This window comes from Nomascus leucogenys, chromosome 19 (assembly GCF_006542625.1).
Source record: "Nomascus leucogenys isolate Asia chromosome 19, Asia_NLE_v1, whole genome shotgun sequence".
NCBI lineage: Eukaryota > Metazoa > Chordata > Mammalia > Primates > Hylobatidae > Nomascus > Nomascus leucogenys.
In genome coordinates, this window is record NC_044399.1 from 73,860,927 (window position 1) to 73,878,220 (window position 17,294).

At 55.9% G+C, this 17,294-nt stretch overlaps 1 protein-coding gene across 6 annotated transcripts in view; it reads left to right on the plus strand.

Annotated features, from left to right (window-relative positions):
- Positions 1-8,124: 8,124 nt before the first annotated feature.
- Positions 8,125-17,294, plus strand: part of ATP2A3 (ATPase sarcoplasmic/endoplasmic reticulum Ca2+ transporting 3) — a 38,111-nt gene continuing 28,941 nt past the window's right edge. For all 6 annotated transcript variants that reach the window (XM_030800000.1, XM_030800004.1, XM_030800001.1 and 3 more), the window contains exon 1: positions 8,125-8,408. In XM_030800000.1, the coding sequence (XP_030655860.1) occupies positions 8,291-8,408 (118 nt within the window). In that variant the 5' untranslated portion in view covers positions 8,125-8,290. The remainder of the gene's footprint in view (positions 8,409-17,294) is intronic.

Sequence of the window (17,294 nt, forward strand, 5' to 3'; positions counted from 1 at the left end):
TGCCTGGCCCCAGGTCCCCAGCCCCACTCTGTGCAGGGTGTTCCTGTAGAGGTGGAGCAAGAGGGCAGGAGGCGGGTCCCCTTGTGCCAAAATGCAACAGTGCAGCTGTCCTGGGCTGGCTGGGGCCCTGGGTGCCTGCTCGGTCCTGCTGACCACACATCCCCACTTCCCCAGGCCCCAGAAGGCCAGAGTGTGCTCCACTCCCAGGAAGAGGCTCCAGGGTGTTCCCACCTAACTCATTCATTCAACAAACACCCCCGACACCTCCCAGGAGCAGCATCGAGTTGGGTGAGGTGGCTGCCAGACAGAGGAGCAAGGCAGACAGTGAACACCCAGAGGACCAGGTGCAGGGTACTCAGGGGGTCACAGGAGGGAATGGGAGGGAGCCCTATTGGCCTCAGGGATTGGGGGGCTTATAGTCCTTTAGGATGGGTAGGAATTAGCCAGCTGAGAGATGGAGAGGTGTTACGAGCAGACAGAAGGGCATGGGCAAAGACCCAGAGCTAGAAACTTCCTACTGTGTGCAGGAGCGGGATGTGTCTCAGTGTGGCCCCTACTGTGTGCAGGAGCGGGATGTGTCTCAGTGTGGACCCCCTACTGTGTGCAAGAGTGGAATGTGGCTCAGTGTGGACCCCCTACTGTGTGCAAGAGTGGAATGTGGCTCAGTGTGGACCCCCTACTGTGTGCAGGAGCTGGATGCGGCTCAGTGTGGGTCTCATGGGAGGCAGGAAGTGGTGAGGGTGGGGTCGGGACCTGGAGGGAAAGCCTTGAGGGCTGGACGGTGGCTGCAAGGGCAGAGCTGATGAGGTGGGGGGTGGGAGTCTCGGGGCTTCTAGGAGGGACCCATCGTAGAGCACAGAGAGAGGCTGAAGGAGCCAGGCGTGAGGTGGCTCCAGGCCAGGGGGGTCTAGGCCCAGGAGGACGGATGGGGTGCATCAGAGACTCACACAGGGGTCCCAAAGCCCAAAAGATGACAACAAAAGAACTTGGGGTGGGGCCAAGATAATGGGGGGTGTCGCCCACCCTGAACAGCTGGGAGCCAAGGTCCTCCCCTGAGGGAAGGCGGTCAAATAGGGAGCGGGGGTGGGGGCTTAAAACAGCAGACGCGATGCTCAGATGACATCAGATAAGACGAACTAACAGGTGACTCGCTGCTCAGCAGCAGGTCTTTAGAACACCTGGGACACCTGCTCACCAGGCCCAGGTGACCCCAAAGAAGAGGAAGGTGAGGTTCCCAAGCCTGCAAGGCTGTTTGCATTTTGACTCAAACCAATTTACAAACCAAAGTGGGGCAGCAGCAGGGCAACCCTGCCACTGTTTTCTGTTCTCTCTGTGGGAAGACGCTGCCCCCGCCACTTCCCCTTCACCACTGACATGATGGACAGGCGGCTCAGGCCCAGAGGCGGGCAGGCACCTCCAAGACATCACAGCCAAGTCGACCTTGCAGAGTCTGTTCCCTCAACCTGGGACATTGTTCCCTCCCCTGTGCCTTCAGATTTCAGAAGTATCCCTTCCTCCAGAAAGCCTCCCGATCTCCCTGACTGGATGACATCCGCCCTGCACCGACTGTCATGTTCTCAAGGCACCTCTGACCACACTGTGATCTGTTGCTGCATGTGGTTTTCTGGGATGAACAGCTTGCTTCTTTCTCAGGTGTGGCCATGGGGAGAACAAGGACCATCTCTCCAGGGTATGGTGCCATGCCTGGGGCATGCTGGGTCCTTGAAAATTTTCTTTTTTCTTTTTTTAGAGATGGGGTCCTGCTCTGTCACCCAGGGTGGAGTGCAGTGACACGATCGTGGTTCACAGCCTTAACCTCCCGGGCTCAAGCACTCCTCCCACCTCAGCCTCCTGAGTAGCTGGGACCACAGGCTACCATACCCGGCTAATTTTTAAAATTGTTTTGTAGAGATGGGGGTCTCCTATGTTGCCCAGGGTGGTCTCAAACTCCTGGCCTCAAGCGATCTTCCCACCTTGGCCTCCCAAAGTGCTGGAATTACAGGTGTGGGCCACCACACCCAACCGATAATTTTTTTTTTTTTTTGAGATGGAGTTTTGCTCTTGTCACCCAGGCTAGAGTGCAATAGGGTGATCTCGGCTCACTGCAACCTCCTCCTCCCAGGTTCCAGTGATTCTCCTGCCTCAGCCTCCCGAGTAGCTGGGATTACAGGCGTGCGCCACCATGCCCGACTAATTTTTGTATATTTTTGGTAGAGACGGGGTTTCACCATGTTGGCCAGGCTGGTCTTGAACTCCTGACCTGAGGTGATCCACCTGCCTCAGCCTCCCAAAGTTCTGGGATTACAGGCGAGAGCCATGGCACCCAGCCTACAAATTAATTTTCTAAGAAAAGAAGAATTAAAAATTTTAATTATTTGCATGAAATTTTTTGATTTATCTTTACTTTGTGCAATGCCCGTTTTAAATGCAAAATGAAGAGCATTTAACTCATATGTGTGATCACTAACATTACCAAGTCTTGGTGTGTAGCTTGTACGCGCACATACATTTTGTTCTGACCAGAACAGGAAAATGCTGTACAACACGAACTCGGCTGTTTCCATTTCACCTATCCATATGCATACACTCTACCAACACCCTCTGCCTTTGCTTTACTGAGGAGCAAAGAAGGGCTGAAAAGAAAAGGAACTGTGGGTTGCCTTATCTTTTCCTTTCCTTCTGTGTCATCATGTTGAATGTGAGTGGTTGTTGAACACAGGGAAGTAATGTGAGTAAGAGATGATATGATAGGGACCCCCAACCTTTCGTGTTTCTCAGAACACTACTGTCTTCTTTCTGCATGAAGCAAATTCGGGTTCAAATGGAAAGCAGGGCCTCCCGGCTGTCAGCACCCCACTTACTTAGTTGCAGATGTAACACATTCACCCTAGACTTGATTCGAGTCCACTGAACTCCCACCCACCATGAGTCCACCAGAATTGTGTGTTCACGAGCACAGTGAACGCTTTGTGGGAAAGAGATGGCATATTACACGGGCCTCTTTGGCTCACAGCCTGCTCCATTTCCCATCGGGCTTCACTTACAAAGCACAAGTTCAAAGAGAAAATTACTGTATTAAGAATTTCAAAGGGCCAGGCGCGGTGGCTCACTCCTGTAATCCCAGCACTTTGGGAGGTTGAGGCGGGCAGATCACCTGAGGTTGGGAGTTCGAAACCGGGCTCACCAACATGGAGAAACCCTGTCTACTAAAAGTAAAAAACTAGCCGGGTGTGGTGGCAGGCACCTGCACTCCTAACTACGGAGGCTGAGGGAGGAGAATCGCTTGAACCCAGGAGGTGGAGCTTGCAGTGAGCCGAGATCACAGGCACTGCACTCCAGCCTGGGCGACAGAGCGAGACTCTATCTCAAAAAAAAAAAAAAAAAAAAAGAGAATTTCAAGATGGCGGTTGCAGAGCATTAAACCAAGTGGGAGGCCGGGCGTGGTGGTGCATTCCCATGGTCCCAGCCACTCAGGAGGCAGAGGCAAGAGGAGCATTGGAGCCCAGGACTTGGAATCCAGCCTGGGCAACATAGTGAGACCCCCATCCCTAAAAACAGCCACAACAACAAAAATCAAGCAGACGGTCCTTCTGACAACTGGTGACCTGTGCAGGTTGCATGTGTGACCGCGCAGTTTGCATGCCCATGAAGCCAGCTCTGAATGGGGATAATAAAAGCCTCCTCCCAGGATTACTGTGAGGTTTCAATGGGAGTAATTTGTGAAACAAGCTTAGCATGTGGTGAATGTTCAAGTCAGTGGCTCTAATCACAGATATTTCCCTACACAGCTTAGAGGCCCCTCCCCTGGGAAGGCCTGAGGGAAACCAGGGTGCTGGGGCATGACCCTGACCCCCGCTCCATGGTCCTTTCAGCTGTGGCTCTCCCCTTTAATCTCTTCTCCATACCAGCTTCTGTGGGGGACTTTTTAGCAGGCAAACCTGACCCCATCTCTCCAATGCTTAAAAACCCTTCAGTTAGCTGGCCGGGCGTGGTGGCTCACGCCTGTAATCCCAGCACTTTGGGAGGCCAAGGCGGGCGGATCACGAGGTCAGGAGATCGAGACCATCCTGGCTAACACAGTGAAACCCCGTCTCTACTAAAAATACAAAAAATTAGCCGGGCGAGGTGGCAGGCGCCTGTAGTCCCAGCTATGCGGGAGGCTGAGGCAGGAGAATGGCGTGAACCCCCGGGGGGCGGAGCCTGCAGTGAGCCGAGATTGCACCACTGCACTCCAGCCTGGGCAACAGCGAGACTCTGTCTCAAAAAAAAAAAAAAAAAAAAAAAAAAAAACCCTTCAGTACAAAACCCGGGACATAACGTAGACAATCGAGGTCCTCAGTGTCCTAGCCCTGTCTCTCTAATCTACCCTCCTGGTCCTTGCACTCCTGCTCCCTATGATCCAGCCACACTAAGGGATCAAATCACTATCCCTGACATATAGCTGCGATTTCTCACCTTCAACTCAGGCTGTTTTTTTCTGCCTGCAACACCCTCTTCTCCCTGTGTCTAAATATTTCCAGAAAAGCTGGGCGTGGTGGCTTACACCTGTAATCCCAGCACTTTGGGAGGCCGAAGCAGGTGGATGAGTAAAGAAGGACTGAAAATAAAAGGAACTGTAGGTTGCCTTATCTTCACCATGCCTGGCCAACACGGTGAAACCCCATCTGTACTAAAAATACAAAAATTAGTGAGACCATCCTGGCCAATACGGTGAAACCCCGTCTCTACTAAAAATACAAAAATTAGCTGGGCGTGGTGGCAGGTGCCTGTCATCTCAACTGCTTGGGAGGCTGAGGCAGGAGAATCGCTTGAACCCGGGAGGCAGAGGTTGCAGTGAGCCAAGATCGCCCCACTGCACTCAAGCCTGGGCGATAGAGCGAGACTCAGTCTCAAAAAAAAAATAAAAATAAAAATAATAAATTAATAAATAAATAAATAATTCCAGGGAAGACCTCTCTTTCCTCAGGCCCACCCGGGCCCCCTCAGGTGAGGTGGGTAGATACACCTCTAGCTGCAGGTAGGTGGTATGTTCTGCCACCCTCTCTCTGGTGGAGGAGGTGGCAAAAGCCATGTCCAGGTGCCAGGCATGGAGTTCTTGGTTCCCGGCAGCTGGGAGGTGGGGAATGTAGACCTGCCCTTTGGACAGCCTGCCCGTGACCATGTCGCCCTGGCCAACAGCTGTGTGTCTGTCCGGGTACAAAAGGAGAGCATGGCAGGGAGGGACGCAAGCCACGGGGCAGGCAGCTGGAGTGTGAAATGACTGCATGTGATTCTGTGGGAGCTGGGAGGGGCACCCAGAAGTTGTGACGGGGGCAGCCGAGCCGGTGGGCATGCTGGCAGGTGTGTGAGCCTGCCAGGTGAGGGCCCCAGTTGCTGGCAACTGTTTGTCCTGCCATGGTGGTTTGAAGGTAGGGTGGGGTGGGCTGGAGAAAGGGAACATAGGCCTGGCTGCCAGAGCAAACAGTCAGGCCTTCTGGCCCTACCTTCTAGCAAATACCAACTCACAGCTGAGGGTGCGGTGGAGCGGGAGAGGCTGGGGTTAAGGTCCCTAGGGCCAGTAGAGGAGGAGTCAGACCTCAAGATGTGTGTGTAGGGTGGAGCAGGGGTTTCCCAGCGGCTTGAACACCTAGGGCTCCCGATCTCTGGGAAATAGGGCTCTAGTGGGGAGCTGTGAGGCCCTGTCCCCAGTCAAGTCCGGGCTAACATTTTTCCTGGCAACTTAGAGATACAGTTGGGATTTTGTGGACTATAGCAGTGGGGGAGAAAGGAATAGGGTGGAAATATCTGGGGATATCGGACTTGAGATCTAAAATGTCAGGCTGAGTGGGATGCAGTGGCTTATACCTGTAATCCCAACATTTTGGGAGGCCGAAGTGGGTGGATCGCTTGAGTCCAGGAGTTTCCGACCAGCCTGAGCAACATTGGGAAACCCTGTGTCTACAAAAAAAAACCAAAATAACAAAAAAACCTGGGCGTGGTGGCTCACGCCTATAATCCCAGCTACTTGGGAGGCTGAGGTGGGAGGATCGCCTGAGCCTGGGAGGCAGAGGTTGCAGTGAGCCGCGATCATGCCACTGCACTCCAGCCTAGGCGACAGAGCCAGATCCTGTCTCAAAAAAATAATAATGGGGCTGGGCGTGGTGGCTCATGCCTGTAATACCAGCACTTTGGGAGGCTGAGGCGGGTGGATCACCTGAGGTCAGGAGTTTGAGACCAGCCTGGCCAACATGGAGAAAACCTGTCTCTACAAAAAAAAAAAAATATATATATATATATATATATATATATATATATATATATATATATAGCTGGGTGTGGTGGCGGGTGCCTGCAATCCCAGCTACTCGGGATGCTGAGGCAGGAGAATCTCTGGGACCTGAGAGGTGGAGGTTGCAGTGAGCTGAGATGTCGCCTCGCCACTGCACTCTGCCTGGGTGACAGAGCGAGACTACGTCTCAAAGAAATTTAAAAAAAAAAAAAAAAAGAAAGAGAAGAAAAAAGAAAAAAAGGAAAATAATAATAATAATAATAATGAAATCAATAAATAAAATACCAGGCTGGGAGGAGCCGATATCTGGGCTCTCCTGGGCCCGGGGCGTCCTGCTTCCCAGCTCGAATTCTGCGAAGTGACTCCAGAGGGAACCCGAAAGCCTCTGAATAAGCGGGTCTCCTCTAGAGGAAAGTGCTGGGTGTTCTCCTTATTTGGTGTTTCTGATTTCTTTATTCATTTCCAATGCCCACCGACGAGGGGTGATTCCTCACATAACCAGAACCTGTAACAAGCAGCCAGTGCAGCTGATATCGGGACGCAGCTGATATCGGGGAATCCATGTGGATCACCCATCAAAAGCCCCAAAGCACCTTTCGGTCCAGCCAGTCCTCAGGGAGTGTCTTTGCTCAGGGAGGCACCGAGAGGCAGAGAGGAGGAGGGGCCCAGTCCTGTCCCAGGAGGAAGAGCACAGAAGCTGGTGGTGTGCATGATCTGGATAGGGGTCAGCAGCTCCAGGCAAGGCTGGAAGTTGAGGCTGTCAGGAGCGGGTGAGGGGCTGTGTTGTTAGGGCAGGGCACAGCTGCAGCTATCTGGGAAAGCTTCCTGGCTGCGGAGGCACAGAAGGGGTTTGGGGTTTGAACAGCCAGCTGTGCGGGCTCAATCCTGGCGTCTCTGACCCTGTGCAGCCTTGGTGGATGGCAGAGGCTGAGGCTCTAGACGGCAGAGCCCAGCTCGTGGTGGGAGGCAGATAAGGGATGGGGTGAGGCTGTCTGGGTCTCTCAAGCTGGAGGCAGCGGCAATCAGGTTGTTCTCTTAGCTCCTCCTTTTGGCGGGGCGAGTGGTTTCTGCCTTCCTGCGACTTCCTCCTCTGACCCGCTGCCGCTTCTCCTGGCCCTCCTGGGGCGGGTGGAGCCCTGGAGCGCTGGGGCGGAGGCTCATCCATCTCTCCCCTCCCTGGGCCAGGGTCAGTCCCCTGGGAGCCCTGGGCAGAGACCCCCCACCCCACCCTCTCGGACCCCTCTGGGGAGCCCCACCCTTGCTCCCTGGTTACATTTCCTGCTGGGGTGACGGTGTGAGTCTAGGGTAACGAGCCTGGTTTTCTGAACTTTCTTATGCACTGGCTGCTTGTTAAAGGTTCTGGTTATGTGAGGAATCACCCCTCGTCGGTGGGCATTGGAAATGAATAAAGAAATCAGAAACACCAAATAAGGAGAACACCCAGCACTTTCCTCTAGAGGAGACCCGCTTATTCAGAGGCTTTCGGGTTCCCTCTGGAGTCACTTCGCAGAATTCGAGCTGGGAAGCAGGACGCCCCGGGCCCAGGAGAGCCCAGAGGAGGCGACGCGCAGCCCAGAGCCGGGTGCTCCGCTGCCCGCCCCAGCTCTCGGCCAGATCCCACCCCTAGCAGCTCCGCGGACCGGGACCGAGGACCCCCGGGCCACGCGCCCCCGGCTCCCGACAGGCCCAGCACGCGCCCCAACGGCGGCCTCAGTTTCCCCTCTGCAGAATGGGCGGGGGGCCCAGGCGGTGCGCCCCGGGGCGCAGCGGGCGCAGAGGGCGGCCGGAAGGGGTGTGATGGGGGCGGGCCCCGCGCCGCCCCGCCCCGGGGAGGGAGTCCCGGGCGCAGCATCCTGGCGCGGGCCGGGGCCGCCGCCGCCACTGCCGTCGGAGAAGGTCCCAGCACGGACATGGCCTCGCGCGGCGCCCGCCCGAGCCCGAGCCCCCCGCGCCCCGCTTTGTAGCCCCCCGCGGAGAGGCGGCCTCGACGGTGCCGACGGCGCAGACGGCCGGGCGGGCGGCATGGAGGCGGCGCACCTGCTCTCGGCCGCCGACGTGCTGCGCCACTTCTCGGTGACAGCCGAGGGCGGCCTGAGCCCGGCGCAGGTGACCGGCGCGCGGGAGCGCTACGGCCCCAACGGTGAGCGCGCGGGCCGGGCCGGGGAGCGGGGGCCGCGGGCGCCGCAGTCTCAGTTTCCCCTCCTGCCTCCCCACCCGGCTCTGGGCGGGCAGGAAGCGAGGGCTCCGGAAACCTCTTCGGATGCTCCTGGGGCACCCGGCGGGGCTGCGCGGCCACCTTCGCGGGCGCCCGGGCTGGGGGCTAGGGGCTGGGGGCGGGTTCCAGCTGGGGAGACCGGACGCCTGACACCCTCTGCGCGGTCCTCCCGGACTTCCCACCTCCACCCCTGCCCCGTCCACCCTGGAAGTGTTATTCCACCCCATCCTGGACCGTATTCCACCCCCAACGCCGCGCCGCTCCCGCTGGCATCGTGCAGGTGCAGCGCTGACACCGGCGGGCGAGGGACGGCCGGAGACTCAGGCTCGGCCTCCCAGCTGGCCCTAGGGTCTCCCCTGAGGGCTCCAGAAAAACGCCCAAGGAGGTGCTGCTTATCAGCTAGCAGCCTTGGGGCCCCCACCCCCACCCCCACCCCAGGTCTTCCTCTTTCTGCGGCCCGAAGCGGATGTGGCTGGCGGAGTCGGTGGGGGCTTTGAACTGCTGAGGCGGGAGACCCACCTTCCTGGGGTGGCGGAGTCAAGGCCTCAGGGAGCTGCCAGGGAGGCCTTTCCCATCTCTGGGGAGGGAGGGAGGCTTCACGCCCTTGCTGTTCGGGTGGAGGGGTATCATTTCATCCTCACCTCCTTCAAAGGAGTGTGGGATTCTCGCTCCTGCCAAAAGGCACGTTGAGTGCCACCGGGTACTGTCCAGATGTGGCCTGGCACCTTGGAGGTCCCATGAGGGTGGAAAATACAGAGGTGCCCTCCCCACATCCCTTCCAGGCAGGACCTGCCACCCCCTTGCTCATGCCCTCAGCATCGGGCAGAGTGTGAGGGATCCCAGGAGAAATACCCTCACCATCTCCAGAGGGCAGCCTGGGTCTGCATCCTTTGGGGACTTGGAGCCTTGCCCTTTTGGGGTTCCCAGCCAGCCAGAGGGGAAGGTATTCTAGCCCTGGGATCCTACTACTCAAGGCTAGCTTGAAAATCAGGAAGAGGTGTCAGAAAAGGACTTTTGGGTTTTGTATTGGTTTATGAAAACCACCTCTTATATAAATATTATCTTTCTGGAGCAGAAATCCTTTTTCAAAAAAATTAGTTGCTATATTTAGTTGAGCTGTGGGAGGAACTGGGGAGATAAATATTATTTAATATCCCCCATTAGTGACTTGGCAGGGAGGTTGTGCTTGGCTGCAGGAGAGCTGGGCAGCATGGCCTGCCTCTGACCCTGGGGTGGGCTGGGGGCGAGGGCCGGCGCAGGCAGGTCTGGGGTCCCACTGCCTCTTTTGTGCTGCTGTAGCCTCCAGCTTAGGAATTCTGATTCCTGAGGGAAACTGGAGACGCAGCCCTTGGCCTGTCCCTGGAATCACACAAATTCTGCACCTGTGTGACCCTGGCCAAGGTCTGTCTTCATTCTGACATCACATCTTCACTGGTCCAGCAGAGGAGGAATTGACTGGGAGGGAGGGAGCCCCAGCTTTCCCCACCAGTTATTTGGTTAGATGAGGTCCTTGGGGTGCCCTGGCCACCACACACCTGTGTGAGCTGATGGGGAAGGCTGTGGGCTTGGCGTGGTGTGTAGGTCCACAGAGGGTGGATGTGTGTTGGGGTGTGATGGGAAAAGTTGGGGAGGGATATTTCTGGGCTCCCCTGGATCCTCTGGGCATTGATAGTATTAATAATAAAAGCTGATGTTCACTGAGCACTTACTATGTGCCAGGTACTATTCTCAGCATTTTTCATCTATTATCTCATTTCTTCCCCAAAACAACTCCATAAGGGAAGGACTGTTGTCATCCCCATTTTATACAGGAGGAAATGGAGGCACCTAGAGGTTAAACCACTTGCCTGAGGTCACATAGTAGGTGGTGGAGCTAGCACTGGGTACCTGCTCCTCTCTGGACCTCAGTTTCCCCATCTGTACAAGAGAGTCACAAGTTCTGCAGGCTCCAGAACCCTGGTGTCAGCGCCTGTGCTAGGAGTTTGGGTCAGCTGGCAGCAGCTTTTTCATCTTTGCCTCCAGCCTCCTCGGGTCCCTAGAGGGCTCTTCTCTCAGATCACTGATTGGGGCTGAGGGGCATTCCAGGGCTCTAGAAGTCATTAGGTGAGCAGAGGGGAGCCAGCTGTTCCTTCCTGCCTCAGGCTTGCCATGGCTTGAGGAGGAGGTGCAGATGTCCCTAGCACAGCCGCTGGGGTGGGGCCGATGAGGCTTTGAACCCTAGCCCCGCCCCTTCATAGCTGTGCAATGCTGGGCCAGCCTCTTTGCCTCTCTGTGCCTCGGTTTCTTCACCATAAGTGAGGCTGCCATAGAACCCATCTCCCAGGGTTGTTTGTGAGTCTTTAGTGAGGTCACAGACACCAAGTCATCCTTCCTTGTCGCAGAAGAGGCTGGGGCGGGCTCTTGGCCACAAGCTGGGTGGCAGGGTCGGTCAGGCCTGTGGGCAGAAGGGACACCCCAGAGATGTGTGTTCTTCCCACCCCAGGAGTCTGTGCACCTGCAAGGTCGTTATTGTTGGAAACCACAAGGAAGTCATTTGCTTAAGTCCTGAAGCTTGCAAATTCTGCCAGGGGAGGGAGGCAGCGGCTGGGCATCCCACCCCCACCTTCCCACCCTCCTCCCTCACTGCACACAGACGCTTCAGAGCTGGGGAGCCTCAGCAGCGCAGTCAGTGAGCATGCTAGCCAGGAACCCCCTCCACTCACACATAAAACACCATCTGCCCTAACCCCCAACAGGGAGTGGGTAGGGAGGCTCCTGGCCCCAGCACCTCCTGTGAGCCACCTTTGCAGGTGCCAGAGGTACCCAGAGTTCAACTTCCTTGGGGGGCTTTTACTTTTACATCTTTTTTATTTTTCGAATAAAAATGTGCACAGTGCAACATTCAAGGGGTACAAAAGGTACACAGCAAATTCTCCGACCCTGTCCCCAGCCACCCATTCCCAGTCCTCCCAGTTTCTTGTGTCTTCTTCTCAAGACAGTCCGTGCATATACACATCTGGAGCTCTGATCTTGTGATCTTTTCCCACACGGAAGCAGGAGGAGGAGAAGTGCCCTTTGTCCCTGCTTTGACCTTGACAGTCATTCTTGGAGCCCGTGCCAGGAGGAGCACGGTGGGGCTTCCTAGTGGCTGTGTGGGATTTCAGCGTGTGGCTTTTCTCTGACTTCTGGTGGACGCTTGTGTTGTTGGCAGCCTCTGCTATGACACGCAGTATTGCAAAGAGTATCCTTGTTGCCACATCATGTCACGCACTTGTGAATATCACTGAAGGACGCATTCCTGGGGGTGGAACTGTGGGGTCTAAGTGGGTGTATATTTTCAGCGTCGTCAGCTGTCAATAAACTTCTCTGTGCAGTTGTGCCGACTGGGCGGCTCCTTCTCCGCTGCCTCGCCAGTGCAGGGTGGGGTCAGACGGTTTGATCTGTGCCAGTCTGCTGGAAAAGTCCTCTCGTAGGTGTTTGCTTGGCATCTTTCTGTTTAAAGTCACATTGGGTGTCTTTTCAGATGTTAAGGAGCCACCAAATGGGCTGCCCATCTCCTCTGCTGGACTGGAGCCAAGGCAAGAGACCTGGCTGTGTTGGGCATGTCCTGCCTGTAGCTAAAGTCCCTGGAGACCCCAGTGACCTGGGAGTCGGGCAGATCCCAGGAGGTCTCCTGGGGTGGTCTCTGTTCAAGGGAGCTGGCAGGCCGGGCAGAAGCCTGCCTTCCCACGCCACATGCGGCCCATGTGCAGTGAGCGCCTTGGCCCCAGGGCTGCCAGGTGGGATGAGTGGTCCAGATTTAGACTCCCGCCAGCGGCGTCTTGGCTCTGGCCTTATTTGCTGCCCTCAAATAAGTTCCAGGCCCTAGTTGGCGCTGAAACTCGGGCAACCCATATGCGTAGCCCACGGAAACCAGGCCAAGAGGAACGGAGGGTGTCAGGAAGAGGGGCCAGCTGAGTGGCCCTGCTTGCTGGGTGGCGTTGGGCAGACTTGACCCTCCCTGGACCTGCTGCTCCTCGGGATAGCAGGGGTGGGACCCTGGGGTGCCCTAAGGGCCTTGCAGGATCTGAGAGGGTGTGGTTTGCCTGCAGCCCTTTGGAAGCTCAACGTCTTTCATGCTTCACCCTAGTTTTCACTCCCACTGGCCCCTGCTGGGCAGCCGAGGCCCCCCAGGAGCAGCATCAGGCCTGCCCAGCTGGGCCCCCTCACCCTCTTGCACCCTAAGGCAGGGCCTGTTTCTTCCCACAGCACAGTCGGGCGAGGAGATGTTGGGCAAACCCTTCATCTCCAGCTCCGGATAAGCCGGGGGTGCTGCAGCCCCTCTGCAGAGCGGAGAGCTACTTCCGAGGCCCCGCAGCGGCCCCCACAGAGCAAGGTCAGGTGTCCACTCCAGGCGGACCCCGGAGACTCAGGCAGGGCCAGGTGGGCTGGGCGGGCCTCGCCCAGCCAGGGCCTCTCCCTGACTCTGCAAGTGACGATTTAATTGCTCTGTAAATTTACCTTTGAGGAAGACCCGGGTGAGTGCTTGCCTCTCCCGGCTGGAACTGACATTTAGAAGCTGAAATACCAGTTTCCAATGAAGGAAGGAGTAGAGGGGGGATGAGGGGAGCAGGTGGTGTGGAGCCTGGGGGCAGCCCAGAGGCATCACTTACCCCCCTTCTCCCTGGCTCTGGACTGTGGGCTCAGGGCCCTGGCCTGCACCACGGAGCAACTGAGTAAACAATGACTGTAAGGATTCAGCATAAACACGGGGATGACTCAGCCCCGCCCCGCCCTGGAAGTGTTCCAGTGTGGTGGGGAGACCCCAATACTGACGACTGGTCAGAGAAGGGCACAACGATGAGGTAGGGGAGGGGCTTTCAGAGGAGGCTTCCTGGAAAGGGGGTTTGGATGAGGAGATGGGATGCTGCTGTGCACAGAAGGAATGGCACAAGCAAAACGTTGGAGGAGGAAGGCCGGGCGCGGTGGCTAGCAACTTGGCATCTCCGCACCTTGGGAGGCCGAGGTGGGTGGATCACTTGAGGTCAGGAGTTTGAAACCAGCCTGGCCAACATGGTGAAACCTCATCTCTACTAAAAATAAAAATAAAAAATTAGCCGGGCATGGCGGCAGACGCCTGTAATCCCAGCTACTCGGGAGGCTGAGGCAGGAGAATCGCTTGAACCCAGGAGGCAGAGGTTGCAGTGAACTGAGATCACACCACTACACTCCAGCCTGGGCAACAGAATGAGGCTCTGTTTGAAAAAAAAAAAAAAAAAAATATATATATATATATATATATACACACACACACACATATATATGAATGAGGAGGAGAAGGTTTTGCAAAACGGGGTTATCAACACATCACATTGGACCCCATAACTGTATATAATTATGATTTGTCGATTACAAATAAACTAAAAAACAGGGGTGGCAATCCTGAGGCTTGGCTAACAGAGGGACACATGTACATTTGGGATACAGACGTGATCCTAGAAGGGCAGGTGGGGGCAGATCCAGGAAGGCCCTGAAGCCCATGCTAAAGTTGGTCTTTATTCTGTAGGCCAAGGACAGCCACTGAAGCTCTAAGAGCAGGACAGAGGCAGGGTCAGTCATTTGTCACATATGTTTACTGAGCACCTGCTGTGCTCCAGGAGCTGCTCTGGGTGCCGGAGACGCTGCACTCAACAACATCCTGCTGCCCTGGAGCTTATATTCTAGCCAGTGATTCTGGCTGGAGCGTGTTCACTGTGTGCTGCGCATTCCAAGTGCTTTATGCATGCCATTCAATCTTCCGGCATCCTTGTGAGGTACTTACATTTATCACCCTCTTTTTGCAGATAGAGAAACAGACACAGGGGATTAGGTAACTGGCCTGTGGCCAGGAAGTACCGTGAGATAGAGCAGGATTTGAACTTGAGCCCTCTGGACCAGATTCCTTGCTCTAAGCCACAAAGCTTCTCTGATAACCTCCCTTTTTTCCCAGGACTGCAGGCTGACTCCCAGGCCTGCACGCTGGGCCTCCGTGAACACAGGCCCTCTCCGTCTGGCAACATGAGCCACACAGGGGTCACTGTGGCAGAGGCTCAGATAAGAATAGTGGCCAGCCCCACTGTGGCTCTCAGAGGGAGCGGCACCTCCTGGTCCTGTCTGTGCCCCCTGCAGCCCAGCGGATGGCACTGAGAATGGGCAGAGCCAGGGCACTCTCTCATTTAACAGATGGGACATCTGGCACTGCCAGAGGCCCAAGGCCGCCATTTCAAGGGGAACTGTCTCAGCCCCCAACATGCAGCCTGGGAGAGAGCAAGGAAGGAGCCAGCATCTTCCAGCAACGACTGGGGTGGGGGATCTCCCAGCCCTGGGCTCCCTCCATCACCCTGGGGCTCATTTATGTGAGGGGAGAATTGGGTCCTTCAGGGTTGCGTTTAGAAGCAGACCAGGCCTGAGCAGGCAGAGCCTCGTAAGCCCCTAAAACACCATCAGTGAGGCCAGCAGGGCCTTTTGGATAGGAGGATTTGGGCTGTGGACTCTCTACAGAGGGGCACGACAACTGACGGGATGAGGACATCCAGCCCAACAGTCAGGATATGGGACACCAAGGGTTTTCAGATGAGCTTGGGTGGGCGGTAAAGAGAGTGGAGGAGGGAAGGCAGGACAGCCTAAGAGTTAGCACCAAAGGCCCACAGCAGGGGGTCGAGAACCAGACTGCCTGAGCTCAAAACCCTTCCCTGCCTCCCCGGCTATGTGACCGTGAACTCGTCACTCAACCTCTCTGTTGTGTACTCTGTAAAATGGGCATAACAGTGGCATCCTCTTTCCCAGCTTGTTTGAGGATCATGAGAATAAGGCACACAAGGAGTTAGCAGGGTATCTGACGCACACCACCAGCTGCTGCTGCTATGACCTCTGCTAAGCACCTCACGTGCTCGGTCCCCAGCGTCTTCCCATTTGTTCTCTGGAGATATTGTGGTAAGGCACCTGGTGCGTGGCTTGGCAGGTGCTTGGTAGATGTGGCTCTTAATAGTAATGGTGATGACGATCATCACAGCAGGCCTTCAAGGTGGGTGTGGGTACCCCACCTCCCAAATGAGGCTCAAGGCCCCACAAGGAGCCGGCTGTGTGGGCAGGACCAGAGCTGTGCTCAGGGGCAGGTCAGGCCTCCCCAGGTGGGTGGGGTGAGAGGGGAGCTTTTCGGAGGAAGCCAGGTCTGGGCGGAGGGGGCTATCAGTCAGGTTCAGCTTGGTTACTGCAGCAATCGCCTCCGAATCTCAGTGGCTTAAAGGACCAGAGGCTCATTTCTCACCCCTGCTGAGTGCTGGCAGCAGGCTGGTCCCCGGGGGCTCTGTGCCTTCCTCACTCTGTGACCCAGGTCGATGGAGCAGACACCATCTCACAGGCTGCTGGCTGCCATAGAAGAGAGTGTCAAAGAGCTCCAGCCACTTGGCCATTTACATTTAAATGCATGAAAAATTAAAGTAAAATGCGAAATTAGTCACAGTCTCGGGGCCCAGCAGCTGCATGTGGCTGCGGTCCCGGCCAGCACAGGCGGAGGATACTTCTGCTGTCACAGAACATTCTACTGGACAGTGACCTCGTAGAAAGTCCCCCACCAAAAGTCAGTGCTCCCACCTGGCACGAATACACATCCTTCTTCTCCAAACTCACACGGGGGCCGGGAAGTGCCCTCCTCCTATGTGCCCACAAGGTGGGGAGAACCAGAAATATTTGGGGAACAATGTAATGAGCACCAAAGAGTGGGTCCTGGGTCAGGGTGGGTCAGAGCAGAGGGGAGATGATCCAGGTGGACAGGTAGAGAAAGGAGAACTGAGCCGGGTGTGGGGGCTCACACCTGTAATCCCAGCACTTTGGGAGGCCGAGGTGGGCAGATCACCTGAGGTCAGGGGTTGAGACCAGCCTGGCCAACATGGAGAAACCCCGCCTCTACTGAAAATACAAAAATTAGCTGGGCGTGGTGGCAGGCACCGGTAATTCCAGCTACCCGGGAGGCTGAGGCAGGAGAATCACTTGAACCTGGGAGGCGGAGGTTGCAGTGAGCCAAGATCATGCCACTGCACTCCAGCCTGGGTGACAGAGCAAGACTCCATCTCAAAAAAAAAAAAAAAAAAAAAAAAAAAATTAATTTAAAAAAGAGAAAGGAGAACTTGAGAGACCAGCCAAGGCAGGCAGGAGGCATCGTGGGGACCTTTGTGGGGAAGTCCAGGACTGGGGCTGGCACGTGTACCCCATGACACGCTTCCCAACCCCAGGCCTCGCCCTTGCCCAGAATAAAGAAAGATGAGGGTTACAGGCATCTGCCGGGTAGAGCCCGGCACAAGCCCACCCATGGGCACCATGAGGTTAGCGCTGTCCTGATTCGAGGCTGGGGCATGGCTGGGGCGACTTCTAAAGCACACTGCTCCATTGGAGAATTGGCCCAGAAACCAGGCCTGGCCCTCCCCCCGCCTTTCCTGTTCGCCTCAGCTAAATAGATCAGAAGGAAAAAGTCTGTTTGATTTTAATCTCGACGCAGGACACTGGAGATTACATTTTCCACGGAAAATGTCAGCCACTGCCGAAAATAGGACTTTGGAGAAAATGCTAGAAAGTGTATTTTTAGGCTATATATTTTCCTCCTGGATTCCTGCAGTCCAGTGGGCTGATTGATACTCCCCAGGGTTCAGCTGCCAGGTGCAGACCCCAAAGCTTCCAAACAGGTGGTCCGGGGAGAGGGCCTCCCGTAGGAAGAAAACGCCTGCAGGCCAAAAACAGGTGGACCGATGCAAGAACCCGTTTCCAGCGTCAGGAAGGAGGAGGTGGAAGACAGCCAGCCAGGGCCGGGGCCTCAGATTC